Genomic DNA, 13,667 nt, shown 5'->3' with positions numbered 1-13,667 from the left:
CCTGTAGCTGCAGGTCAGCTTCACTTGCATGATCTTAATTCAGCCAGACAAACTTCCTGTGCAGATCTGTGATCAGAAAGCAATGTGCATAATTCAATGCATGAATATATTTATGCTAATAATAACAATGTAGGTGTACTGCAAGAGAATGCTGATACTGTAATGACAGAGATGATGGCATACTTGAAATAGCAGAACACACAAGCACATTTGAACTGGTTTGGTTACAGCTATTGTTATGTGGATTTATTAATAGTTTCCCTTGAGCCTTCATCTTCTAACATTGCTGCTCTGTATCTGAATCTTTTAAATCTTCCAAGGCTGAAGCTGGGGTATTTCTGGCGTTGTGGCGCCATCTTGTGTCCCTCTGCTGTAAATACAAGAGAGAGAGAGAGCGCGTTAATGTGACAGGTTAGTCCCCGCAGAACATTAAAAGAAAGACGGATAAAACCTGCAGTGTAGTGTTAAGGCGGTTCTGGTTTAGTAAACATTCACAGGGTATCGGTTATAGTGCTGCTCAGACATGCAGAATTTCATAACATGTAAATATAGCCCGACGGATTCGACGTGACGCGGTGCCGTTTGTCCTTTCCCAGTCTCCGTAGAGCCTTTTTTTTTGTTCGGCTCGTAGTTCCAGTATTTCGGAAGAATGTTAGAATAAACCCGCCCCTTCTTGTAATTCTAGCTGATTGATTCGGCAAGAGCGGAGCAGCTGTGCTTTTGATTGGTCAGGACTGCAGTCCGTCACTCGTGTTGTCAGGTTCTTGGGTAAACATGGCGGCTGTGGCAGGGGGTGAGTTTAAACTGCTCTTTTACAGCGGCTGCCTTATTTAAGAACGCGTTTTTTGAAACGTGTTAAAACTGTACCGGGTTAGGTGGAATAATATGGGTTTGTTATATGGCACGGTTCGGTACGCGCGCTGGTCAAAAAAGTTCAAAAATTGCTCGTAATAATAATAATAACAGTACGCCCCTTTACTGTAAATGAATTAAATGAAACGAAACGACAACGCAGTTTTTCATTTCAGTGGAAATGATCAGAAGGGTCAGTATGTGAAACGATGCCGCCTCCACTAGCAGACATGTGTCGGTAGGGAGGTGTGCTCGTTGATTGAACAGCCGGTGCTGTTTCGATGCGGTCAGGATCCACCCAGGCTGCTCCCGGCTCGGGGATGACCAGGGATGCACGTCCTGTAAATAGCGACTGACCCCAGGAATTAGAACTGTTCAGTTTTGTTATGGTTTTATTTTGCATTACTGTTTTTTTATGATTGAAACACGACACAAGCCGTGAAAACAACGATGCGCCTCTTTGTATGCCATTGTAGAATGTGTTTATATCGTACTGCTTTCTCTTGCCAGGATCCCATTGGAAATGAGATGTCTATCTCAAGGGTTCTGTTCTGGTGGAATAAATAAATCACATAAATAAAGCTGTACCTGTGTTGTAAAAGGAATCGGAAAAAAAAACCGAAAAATATATCTGCCAACTGTGTTCTCTTTTGACAGAAAAGCGGCGCGGGAGGAATGCAGCTCTGTCCATCGCGGCGATTGCGATCGTGGTGGGGCTGCCGCTGTGGTGGAAAACCACGGAGACGTACCGAGCCTCGCTGCCCTACACCCAGATCAGTGAGCTGGACACGCTGCAGGTGAGGAGGCACGGGCACCACTGTGCATCAAAACACAGGCAACACAAGCTGAGCAGCGTTTCAACTTCAGGCAATCCGGAGCAGGAGACTTACGTTTTCTGTGTTTTTTTTCTCTTTTAAAATACTTGAACGTTAATCCCCCTACCTGGTATTACACCCATAACTGTATAAAACACTCACTCGTGTTAAGTCACTCCAAAAAGAAACTGTTTGGACTCAAAGTCTTTTACAGTCTTGTACAGGAATGTGTTGCAATCTAAGCTGTGATGCCTCTGCTAAATCTGCTGTGAAACTGATCCGACCTCTCAAGTGCATGCTTGGCATTGCTGGTTTGAAATGTGTGTGTGATTTGCAGCTGCAGCTGACAGTGGAGCTGGAGGTGGTCTTCTCCAAGGGCAGTCTAACAGCAGAGCAGCAGAAGACAGCCCCGCTGCAGCAGACCCGGGAGGCGGAGCATCTGCTGAACTGTGAGTGGCTCTAACCCGTAACGCGCACTTCCTTCAGCAAACAGCAAGTGGAGCGCTGTGCTTCCCTTCACACAGACGTCATGTGTGTGTTTCCCTCTCGGCTGTTTCTCAGAGTCACCGCTGGGTGGCCTGTATGGCTTCTCACATGTCATCTCTCTCTCTCTCTCAGCTAAAACAGAACTGAGATACAAATACGAGACCAAGTATCGCACTGCTACTGTGATGGAGGACGATGCACTAAGACTGGAGAGTGTTGAAGGTATGAGGCGCCCTGCATTGCAGTGGGTTGTGTTGGCTTGTGGAGGGGTTGTGTTGGGTTGCAGTGGGTTGGGTTGTGTTGGGTTGCAGTGGGTTGTGTTGTGTTGCATTGTTTTGCAGTGGGTTGTGTTGGGTTGCAGTGGGTGGCGGTGGGTTGTGTTGGTTTGCAGTGGGTTGCATTGGGTTGTGTTGGGTTGCATTGTTTTGCAGTGGGTTGTGTTGGGTTGCAGTGGGTTGTGTTGGGTTGCACTGACAGTGTTTGTATTGTGTTTTCAGAAGCCGATGTGTCCCTGTCCCAGCTGAATGAAAGCCCCTCTGGCTCGCTGGTTATCTACGTGATCCCAGAGACCTCCGCACTGCTACCCCAGGTAGACAAGGGCATTGGGGGGGACGGAGGGGCTGCATGGGAGATCAGTTAGCACTAACATCCATCTAGCAACAAGATTTAACACCCAATCAAGAGCTTTTGAATGCATTCATTCAAACTGGCAGGAATGTCAGCAAGGCATTTCTGAAGCTACGCTGATGCTAATATATATATATATATATATATATATATATATAAAATGTGTTCCAATTAAATCCACTTCATTATTCATTTCACACTTTAACAGCCTCTGGGTTCTTCCCAGTCTCCCTGTGTGTCCATTAGGAAGAGTTACCGAGGCCAGGGAGGAACCTGGAGCTTCATTCCTACCCACACAAACAGCCCCCACCCTGTGTGTTCTCTACAGGCTTGTTTAAACCTGCAGCGCCTGCTCTCCCCACAGGGTGTCAGCGTGTACGTTGGGAAGCACAGGACAGCACTGCTGCGGACCCCCCAGGACAGAGGGGCGAAGCTGGGGGAGGTGCTGAGGGGGCTCCAGCCTGACATCCAGAGGGTGGTGGAGACCATGTCCTTCTCCGACGTCGACATCAAGGCAGCGCTGAGCGACCGCGTTCCTGTCGGGAAGCTGGGCAAGGAGAGCCTGGCGGACAGCATGAGAACCTTCAAATCCAGCCCTGGTGCGTCGCACAGCCTCACGGGTCTCAGGCTTACTGCTCTGTGATGGACCATGAGCAAATAGAAATGAAAAGGCCACCCGTTCTACCCCAGTCTCCTGCGTGTGACTGGCAATCTGGTCAGGCAGTGTATCTGATATACCGGGGGTGCTTAGTGCTAGCCCACCGCTGCAGCACTGCATGCAAAGTTTGCTCAGAAGGATTTGAATTAACAAGGAGGTGTTGTAGTGATGGCTGGTAAAGCCTCGGAGAATGTTAGCAGCAGTGTGCACACATACATAAAGCAGTTGAATGTAGCAGGTGTGCTCCAGTGGAAGGGAGCGCAGCCTGGAGACTGATTTGTGAACTGGCGCTGTCGGCTGCCTCTCTAACTGAGCCCTTGCCCTCTCCTCTTGCCAGGCTATGAGATCACTTTCAGCCTGTTGAACCCGGACCCCAAGTCTCACGACGTGCGCTGGGATATCGAGGGAGCCGTGGAGAGCTACATCCAGCCCTTACTGAGCAAGCTGTCTGGAGTGGCCAACTTCTCCGTGGACTCCCAGGTGAGACTCCCTCTTTCTATCACTATTACATGTGTATTGAATCGCATTGATATCGAGCTCCACTGCTTGCAACATGTTCAATAAAACAGAAACCTGTGAGAGCTGATGCTAATGCCATGCAATAATAGTAAAGTCATACATTAAGAAGTACTCAAAAAAAAACAGTTTGAATGAACTGGGACCTAGGAGTCCTGTGAGGTTCCAACATGAGGCCCCGCCAAGGGTTAAATTATTACATGCAGTTGATAAATACAATTATTATTATTAATGAAAGCTAGGGATCACTCCCCTCGTTCTCTCGTCAGATCCTGTATTATGCAATCCTGGGTGTCACTCCACGCTATGACAGCACAGTCTCCAGCTACACGCTGAATGCAGAGACCCTGCCTCACGTCATCAATCCTGTGGAAGCCAGGCTGGGTAAGCATCGCTCCTCGGCAGCCCTCCTGCCTGCCGCAGTGCTCATGAGAAGACTGAGCTTGCAAACTTGACTTGCAACAGGCGATTGCTTGCTGTGGGATTGATTTCACTGATTCATTCTAAAAGCTTGGGAGCCATGTTCTTTAATGCACCCCCTAATGCATACTTAAAGAAACTTTGTAAAATTCAATGACAAACGCTTCATGTAGAAGCGTGTCTCGGTGTCTTTTGGTCTTAGTCGAGTTACTTTTAATACTTAAGTTTAGCACAGTTGTTGTATAGTCATTGAACTGATTTAGGAAGCGCTGTCTAGTCTACTCTGTTCTAGAAAGGTGCCTCTCTATGCTGGTAAAGGTGAATCTGGTCTTTGTCACATGACCAGCTTCTTTTTCTTATTCAGGTTCCAATGCAGCTTCCTCTCACCCCGTGCTCAACTTCCTGCTCTACGTGCCCGATTACCCGCACTCTCCTCTCTACATCAAAGACAGGGGCGGAGACAAAGTGCCAACCAACGCCTTCCACAGTCCGCGCTGGGGCGGCATCATGGTACGGCACAGGCAGCCAAACCACTCTGTGAAGCTGCGGAGTCTGAGTGCCTTCTGCATCCAGGAAGCGCTGCAGTGCTGAGCAGACCTGCGCTTTGTTTTTTGCTGTGGTTGTTGTTGCTCGGTCCAAAGCGTGTGTCTTGTTCTTTATCCCCGTCAGGTCTACAACGTGAATGAGAAGTATACAGACCCCCCTCGGCTCCCAGTTCACATCAATATCGACATGGTTCGGGTTATGGAGGTGTTCCTTGCACAGTTAAGGTAGTATCTCTGTTGTGTTTGAGATGTGACAGTATCTCTGTTGTGTTTGAGATGCGACAGTGTCTCTGTTGTGTTTGAGATGTGACAGTGTCTCTGTGTGTTTGAGACGCACACTCTCTCTCTCTCTATATTGTCTCAGGTTGCTGCTGGGAGTGCAGCAGCCCCACGCTCCAGCTGATTTCCTCCTGCAGAGCCCCGGGAATGAGGGGCTGACAGACTGGGAGCTGGACCGTCTGCTGTGGGTACGGACCGTGGAGAACATCGCCACGGCAACCACAACCCTCACCTCACTCGCCCAGCTCCTCGACGAGATCGGGAACATCGTCATCAACGACAACATCGCCTCGGAGGTAGGGCTTGTGGGGCACAGCATGACGCTTCACTCCCAGGGGCCTCTGCTGTCCTCAACACTTCCTCTGCATGTTGAAATCCAAACCGTAGCTCTTAGATGGTTACAGGATTATAATCCTTTTTATTGTGGTTTTCCATGTGTGAGTTAACGTGTACAACCGAGTCTTTTCATGCTCCCTTCATTATTCTGTGTCTATTTTTGGGTCACACTACAGTATTTTTTTTTTTACAATTACCATTTTAAATTTAATAAAAATACTCAAGTTTGAGAAATCTTACACCCTTTTATTTTGAATACCACAGCAGATGATACAGTGGAATAAGCATGCTGTATCGTAATGTATTTTATTGTATTGATTCTGTCTTTGTATCAGGTGTACAGTGCTGTTACCTCCATCCAGGCTGCTATAGCAGAGCTGGAGTCTTGCAATCTGGGCTTGGCCTTCCAGGCCAGCAAGGAAGCGACCCTGTCCTCCGAAAAAGCCTTCTTCGACCCCTCCCTGCTCCACCTCCTCTACTTCCCAGACGACCAGAAATTTGCCATCTACATACCACTCTTTCTGCCCATGTCTGTGCCCATTCTGCTGTCCCTACTCAAGATCGCCAGCGAGCTCAGAGAGAGACGTAAAGAGCCAGCCAAAATAGATTAAAGTTTGTGCACGGTAAGACCAGCCCACACAAAGTGACTGCTGTGCCACACAAATGTGCACTATATCCGTCAGTGGAATTGAAAATGACAAGTCATGGGCCTAGAGCAAAAATTACTTATTTCAGATTTTTAAAAAAAATGAAAAAAGGGTGGAAGGATGCGTTAAGCTACATGCAACAGTCCTGGTGGGTAACCATGTAATTTCAGGAAGAATTGTGCTTGATTACTAAACTGTTAAAGCAGTTTCTGCTGTACATGATGTTACACTACATACGTAACATCTAGCGTTGACCATTTAGGGTTCAGTCACATCACCAAGATAAGATTTTTTTTTTTTTTAAGTGGATATTGTGATATTTTTGCAGGGGAGGTGGAGGTTGATCGAAAAATATCTGTTTTAAGACAACAAAATTACAAGTGTTCGAAGTCGCAACAAAGCACTCACCATTCTGTGCCCATGATTCATTGGTTTGAAGACATCCCTGTTTATAAGTTATTAAAAGCAAGATATACATTTTGTGATTTTATTTTTTTAAAAGCTCTCTATAAAAGCATTTTGATTTAAAGTTTTTTTTAAGTTTTAGTTTAAGACGATGCAACTTTGGTGTCTGTACAATACCCCTACTTGTGCAGGTGCCCCCAGACCACAAAGCAAAATAGAACTGTTTTGGTGACAGCTGTTTATTTAAATGAATGAAATAAAGATGGTAAATGTTGTACATAAATTGTAACTGTGTGTTGTATCTGCACAGTGCCCTATGGAGTACAAGGCATCTTAGTGTAGCAGCTCACCAGTAAACATCTCAGTTAGGAAAGCGATTAGCAACAGAAGTAATGATGACGGTGCATTTAAAAATGTGTTTCTTTTTTGCACATTCAAACCAATTAAACACCAAAGAGTGAACCTTGATTTACGGGTCTACCAGCCAAATCAGACAAGCCAGAGTAACAGACCAGCCCGGATGACAGTTCTGAGAACACACCCCACCCTGCGCTTTGCAGCAGCTCTGCTTGGTTATACTGCAATCTAAATCCAGGGGCAGGATGAGAACACTGGACCTGCTTACTACACTACTAAAGATTAAGAGAGGAGAAAAATCACACAAATACATCATTTTCTTTCAAGAGTTTTATTCTGAAATTAAATCAACACTACAAATTACGCCTCGTTTTACGCCAATAGAAGACCTGTTTCACCAGTTAGGTTTAAAATAATGGTGGAAACTAATTGAAGAAAAAATAAAATGTAAAAAAAAAAATTTTACTTGAACTAATCAAAAGCCCATCCCTCCCACTTTCTCCCTTCCCCACCCCGCCCTGCCCGCCGTTTTAAATTTACCAAACTCCTCATGCGGATTCCATCCAAGGAGATTGCTCCCGGTTCCTGGTCCTCGCTTTGCTCCTCTTACCAAAAAAAAAAAAAAAAAAAATCCCATGACCGTGCATCTTTGGGGGTGCCAAAACTGACCAATTAAAAAAGAAATAAAAATAATGGAGGGGGTAAACTGAGACTGCTTTTGATTTTAGAATAGCCAATTGAAAAAGGGGTGGGTTTGAATTCCATGAAAATGCGGTTTGGTTGGGGGAATCCACTCCTACGGTTCCCGGTAAATTGATCCCGCTCCATGAATCCATCCTTCCCTATCCTATCCTGATTATGAACTGATCCAATGATCCGGCTCCGAGGATTGGGATCCAGGGAGAGCCCCTCCTCCAATCCAAACCTTTAAATACCAGCAAAACCAAAAAGAGGAGGCAACAAGTTAGAATCAGTACTGTAATCAAACAGCGTTGTTTTTTTTTCTTTAAAAAATATAAGTTAGGGGAGGAGATCATATGGCTGGCTATCAATTAAAACAAAAAGCACCTCTTAACGCATGATGCCAGACAATGATCAGCCCCCAAAGCAAGTGAATGGTGCAGCAATCCAATGCAAATGTGTTAACAGATCAGGCCACTATTCAACTTCAAGACTGACTTACTTTTTAAAATGTGCTACTTATTGGTACATAAACTTGTTCCATTTTGAGGTGTATATCAAGGTACTGCAGAGACAGTAAACAAATTACTTTCTGTTTAAGCTTGCAGGGTATTTACTGTCTGTTTGCACAGAGGACCATCTTCGGTCTGTTGTAGGAAAAACAAAACAAAAAAAACCAAAACACACTAGTGTACTGTGGATATAAACGGGTTTACATCCCTGTACACGAGTGAGCTAGCTACAGGTTACAGGTTACAATAGGTCATGAAAACTTACAAACAAAAAACTGCTCAATATGGTGCACAAGCAATGCTACATCCAGTCAGACAGAGGGCATGCAAGCTTAGCAGTACTGAGAAGTGAAATTACAGGTAAAAATAAAGCAAGTAACTTTAAAATTGCCAAAGCAGTTAGAACTACATGTAGGAAAACACACCACACTTAACAGGCAGTACTGTACTTTAAAGGTTCAGTTCAATGCAAATGTAACCAAGTACCACTGTATTATCTTTTGAAATTCAATAGTGCCAAGTTGAAAGGTGACCGCAGCGCTTGGTGTCATACCATTGCCTCCATTATTGATCTGACTGCGCCTCCTCAAATCCTCCTCCAATCTGACAATCCTAATTTGAATGAATTGTGCTTCACAATCCTTTATTCCAATGCATTCTTTAATCCTTCTCGTCTGATAATGTCTATAGAAAGACACATGAAAAGGTAAAATAAAATACATATTGCAATAGATTCCCACCCTCCAAACAAAAGCAGGTTATGCACATCCTAATCACTCACAAACTCGTAACCCCCCCACTCCCCTCTCCTTCCACCCAAAAAAACCAGAATATTTAACAAACATACAAAGCAATACCACAGGTTTACTTATGAGTGTCGGATAAACTTTACGGATAAACTTTAAGACAACTACGGTCTTCAATTCATGAAAACAAATGTTTGCCTTGCCTGTACATTCAGTTAAAATACACTTTAACAGAAAGAAAAAAAAGTGACAGGAAATTTTTTTTAAAAAAAAAAAGTATGTCGACATCAGGAGCAATTTTTTTTTTTTTTTTTTTACCAATTAAAAGCGGGCCACTATGAAATAACGAAATGCAAATTCAAAATCTGTAGCAAACTTTAATAAAACAGTAAAACAAAACAAAAAAATAGTTTGGGTTGGTTTATCTAATGTTAAAAAAAAAGGAGGTGTGCCGTTACAAATCGACCCAGTGGAGGTTGTTTTCTCTAATTTTAAGTACGAGAGCGTGATCGGCTGTGGCGGGGAGAGTAGCGGGGGGATCCTCTGCTTCGCCGGGGGGAGTAGCTGCGGCTGCGGCTGTTGCTTCTGCTTCGGCTCCTGCTGCGACTTCGGCTCCGGGAGCGAGATCTTCCGTAGCTGGGGCTCCGAGGGCCGTCGACTTTGACGCGGATGTACGCGGTTTCTCCCTAAGCGGACACGGAGAGAACTTTCTGATGAAAAACCACCCCTGTCTAAACTTTTCAGAGCAACACTTACCAGAAACAACAACTTTTACTTCCAGCTACTAGTACAAAACAATGGGTTTTCATGTTTCAGGCCCTGATACAGTATTGCAAGCGTCATGATTCCCATCTGATGAGAGTCCCTGCATCTGTTAGAAAACACTGCTAAACCACAACAAGTTTATCAATGAAATATACATCCAGGGATCCGCCCATGTGTGAGGAGGGAGGGGGTGGAAAGAGGAACTGGGAGTTTAGCTATGAATAAAACAGGAAATCAAATGGGCAGGAGAATTCAAAATATGGATCCTCTTAAGAGGTTCTCTGAAGTACATCAGTTTGCACTGGGAAGCCATGCAGGATAAACCCTTGAGACACTTTGCTTAACACAAGCAGTGCCTAACACTTACATTCACTAAACTGTCCCAGTGTGCAACCTAACTGCTATGAGACAACATCCACCTTGAACTTTTAGATCTCCCTTAGAGAAAGTAATTCAGTTATCTAATATAAAATGAGTCCTGGATATATACACCATTTCAATTCTATTTGCTTACCTTAAACTAAAAATTGTAAAAAAAAATTTAAAAAAAATCGTTTATCCAATCGTGTCCAAGTTATAAAATCTCAAACCTACCTCATGCGATCTGAATTTAGTGTTATCCAGTTTTCGAACCGCGTAGGTCATGTCTTCTTTGCGTACAAACTCCACAACACCAGTCCCATCTCGGAAAACGTCAGCATAACATACATCACCTGCTTCACGCATGTGATCCTTGAGATCCTGCCAGCTGCCACTCGGAGGAAGTCCTGCGTGTATTTCATAAAGCACCGATCAGGACAATGAAAGACCCCACATTACACACTGTGGAAGGTGTGGCACTTTCGGGCTTACCTGAAACAATGACTCTGTACTCAGAGCGCCGGGACGGAGGCCCGTATCTCCCCCGGGGTGCTCCACCTCCACCACCGCCACCGCCCCCTCCTCCTCCCCCCCCACCACCACCACCCCCTCCTCCTCCACCGCCGCCTCTTCCAGCGCCCCTGCCGCTCCTAGGAAATTCAACTCGGAGGCGGTATCCGTCATAGTCGTACCCATCGCGTCCATACACTGCATCCTCGGCGTCTCTGAAACGAACACGTTGAAAACACATGGGAGGTTTTTGCGCCAACTTAAAATCACTTAGTACCTCGCAAGCAACCATTGCACAGCCAGTACCTTCCTGTTCATTTCATTCTAACCATACCCCCGTCGCGCACGGTATTTTCACTAGGAGGTAGACACATCCCAAACTGTTTGTAAATAAAGCTACGCTGGTTTAAAAACTGCAATCTGGAGGTGGGACTTGCGTCAAAGTTCATACCCCCCTCCCTCTCCTGCTTCAGTGTTATCTACAGAAGGGTTCATTTGCAAGCGGCCATGCCATGAACAAAGGGGCAAGTACCCCCCCCCCCCCAAACATGCCCAGAGTTCAAACAAAGACAACGTGGGAGATGATCACGTGTCAGAGCCACTTCATATTACTAAAAAAACACCCAAATTACATTTGAATATATATTGAAGTCTAAGAAATAGAAGTAAAAATCAGCTTTATTTAAATTCTAAAGACCGATTGCACATCTGCAGTGTGCTACTATAAACCCCGCGCTTTACTTACCCGCCCCTCCCCCTTAGAGTACCGTTACAAAACTATTACACACTAAATTAACTTTCCCCTCTCATACCAAGTACCGTGCGACTAAATGTCTATATAACTGCATCGTGCACAACTTTGCAAAGCGTTACTGAACTTGAGATGAAACATAAAACTGTGCCGTCTGCAATCCACGCGTGCAGGAGTTTGTAAATGGAGTCACTTCACTAAGGCAAGCGGCTGTACAGTAAAGAAATCTTAAGACAAGCCAAAAACAAATAAGTTAACGCAACGGTTAAAACAATGTTTTATGCGTGCATTCACATGGGGGGGGGGGGGTGTATAAAATATATAATATTATTAAATCTGTAGGTTTTATCGGGGAGTCCCCGCCTGCGCGAGCCAGGCCTTTTCTCTTCACGGCTTTGTTATTAGTTACTTCGTTCGTTAAATTTCCATTTCGTCTTACCTGGGATCCTCAAACTCCACGAAGGCGAAGGGCGGTCCTCCCCGGCGATTCTTCAAGTCGATATCGCGGATCGCCCCGTACTTATAAAACACGTCTTCGATGTCCTTGGTGCGGATGTCTGGCGGCAGGTTCCCCACGTAGATTCGGCAGTCGTTATTGCCGGCTGGGCCTCGGATCACCCCGCCTCCGGACATGAGTGGAGATTAATAACGGTTTCGCTCTTTTTTAATTGTAAAACACACAAACAAAGCAAGTAACACTGTCCGTGTTTCTCCTTCTTTCAACTCGAACACTTCCAATCCGTTTCAAAATGGCGCCTCCGTCCTCCTCTTTCTGAACCGCTTTGCACTGCGCGGAACAATACCGGCAGCCGAACTTCAATTTTAAACTGCGTGCACATCCGCTTCACGAAATAGTGCGTATTTACTACTCGTAAAATATCTAGCGGTAGCCAATTTATACAGCGTGCAATCACGCTGGTTACGCAGAAACGAGTCTTTAGTAGCGGTGGCACTCTGAATTAAAAAGAAAGAATAAGGCGAATGGATAGCGCAGTTGGGTGAACTCTGCCCTCCCTTTATGAAGAGGGAGTAGGCGCCGCTGTAGCGTAGTGTCCGGTTAGTATCTGTTAAGCCTCTCCCCAAAGTGCGCTCAGGTTACAGGCAGTGCTGCAAATGCGACTCGGTAACCGATTTGCATTTATTTGCACAGTCTTAACAGAATACTGAAATAATACATGGGTATATATTTTATTTCAGATTGCACATATTAAGTGAACACCCACAGAAACGGGTATCACTACCCGTCTGGGAACACTGTCTGCCAAAGTGAATGAACTGCGTTCAAAACTCATTGAAGTGCAGCGAAATGTGGAGCAGAGTTGAATAGAGAGTTTCGCGGAGTCCCTGCCTCATGCTAAGCAAGCTGCCAGATATACCGATGTGTGTTTGTTTCTGCTCGGTGCTTATTGTATCGCAGTTTACTGTCACCTCGGTTTCATTTTAATATGGCGGGGCACTGTGTTATATATGCATATGAGGCTCATCGTATTTTTAAAAATGATATGCTTTGTTTTCAATTAGACACTATTTTTGTCAGAATATTAAACTGACAATAATGCAGCACGCTGCTATTAAATATACGCGAATGTATCGATAAGCAATCGCCAATAGCCTTCTATTAGTCAGCTTTCCATTTAGTATTTGCTTCCCCTCTATATATTGAATCTCAATTGAAATACATTCTGTTTACATGTTACTTTAAAACAGTATCATTTTTCAGTACTTTGCAACTGTGTGTGTGTGTGTGTGTGTAACCCCTGTAAAATAAAGAGAGCGTTCAAAACAGCTTATCTATCTATCTATCTATCTATCTATCTATCTATCTATCTATTAAAGGGTTAGCCGTGAAAAGAGACTTCTTTTATTGCAGATATCTTTGATCAATGTCTCTTAGCGTCATAGATAGAGTCCCTGCAATCAGAAAATCTATTTTTACTGTTTAATGTGTAGTTTACCATGTGCTGGATCGACCAGACACCTCGGCTAAAACCATTGCTGTAGAGTTGCAGGTTTTTTTTTTTTTTTTGAAGCTGCTAGATAGAAAGGTTAACATGATACAGTCTGGTACAGTATTTTGCATTTTAATAGGCCAGTGCTTGGGTTTTAAAAAAAAAACTGAAAGAGGAAAACTATCCATGAGAATTGTTTGCTTAAGAAAGTGAAGAAGAAAAAAACTATTGAAAATATTCTATAGCAAATCATAGGCCATCTAGCATTTGGGTTGTATTATAATATGATGATATCAACATGGGGAAATAAGGCATAGTATTGTAATTGAAATGCATATAACTCTTACAGCATTCATGTACCGTGTATCAGCTTTAATACAGTTATTGGGCTCAGAGAGCGAGGCTTGTTTGTAATCGTAAGAGCAAGGAAACAAACCGGACAGTCAACAC

At 44.4% G+C, this 13,667-nt stretch overlaps 2 protein-coding genes across 3 annotated transcripts; one reads left to right on the top strand and one right to left on the bottom strand.

Moving 5' to 3' along the window:
• The first annotated feature begins 677 nt into the window (after positions 1-677).
• On the top strand, positions 678-6,869 carry LOC131700488 (GPI transamidase component PIG-S-like). The gene is made up of 12 exons (XM_058997909.1): positions 678-793; positions 1,510-1,649; positions 2,005-2,116; positions 2,286-2,375; positions 2,651-2,742; positions 3,145-3,379; positions 3,776-3,918; positions 4,224-4,338; positions 4,739-4,884; positions 5,044-5,144; positions 5,284-5,494; positions 5,870-6,869. The coding sequence occupies exons 1-12, from the start codon at positions 775-777 to the stop codon at positions 6,143-6,145; spliced, it is 1,680 nt and encodes a 559-aa protein (XP_058853892.1). The 5' UTR covers positions 678-774; the 3' UTR covers positions 6,146-6,869.
• A 389-nt stretch (positions 6,870-7,258) lies between these two features.
• LOC117429054 (serine/arginine-rich splicing factor 1) lies at positions 7,259-12,214 on the bottom strand. 2 transcript variants are annotated; one of them, XR_009308380.1, is made up of 5 exons: positions 11,708-12,214; positions 10,500-10,732; positions 10,242-10,414; positions 8,690-9,568; positions 7,259-7,868 (listed from the first exon to the last, which is right to left on the bottom strand). XR_009308380.1 is itself a non-coding variant. In XM_034048197.3 (4 exons), exons 1-4 carry the CDS (start codon positions 11,899-11,901, stop codon positions 9,374-9,376), a joined length of 795 nt encoding a protein of 264 aa, XP_033904088.3. In that variant the 5' UTR covers positions 11,902-12,214; the 3' UTR covers positions 7,259-9,373. The 2 variants fall into 2 exon arrangements, 1 of the variants encoding a protein (XP_033904088.3); XM_034048197.3 differs by having other exon boundaries at positions 7,259-9,568.
• Positions 12,215-13,667: the final 1,453 nt, after the last annotated feature.

This window comes from Acipenser ruthenus, chromosome 24, assembly GCF_902713425.1.
Source record: "Acipenser ruthenus chromosome 24, fAciRut3.2 maternal haplotype, whole genome shotgun sequence".
Classification (NCBI taxonomy): Eukaryota; Metazoa; Chordata; class Actinopteri; order Acipenseriformes; family Acipenseridae; genus Acipenser; species Acipenser ruthenus.
Note: the sequence above shows the minus strand (reverse complement) of the source record. Positions and strands in the feature narration are given on the sequence as shown.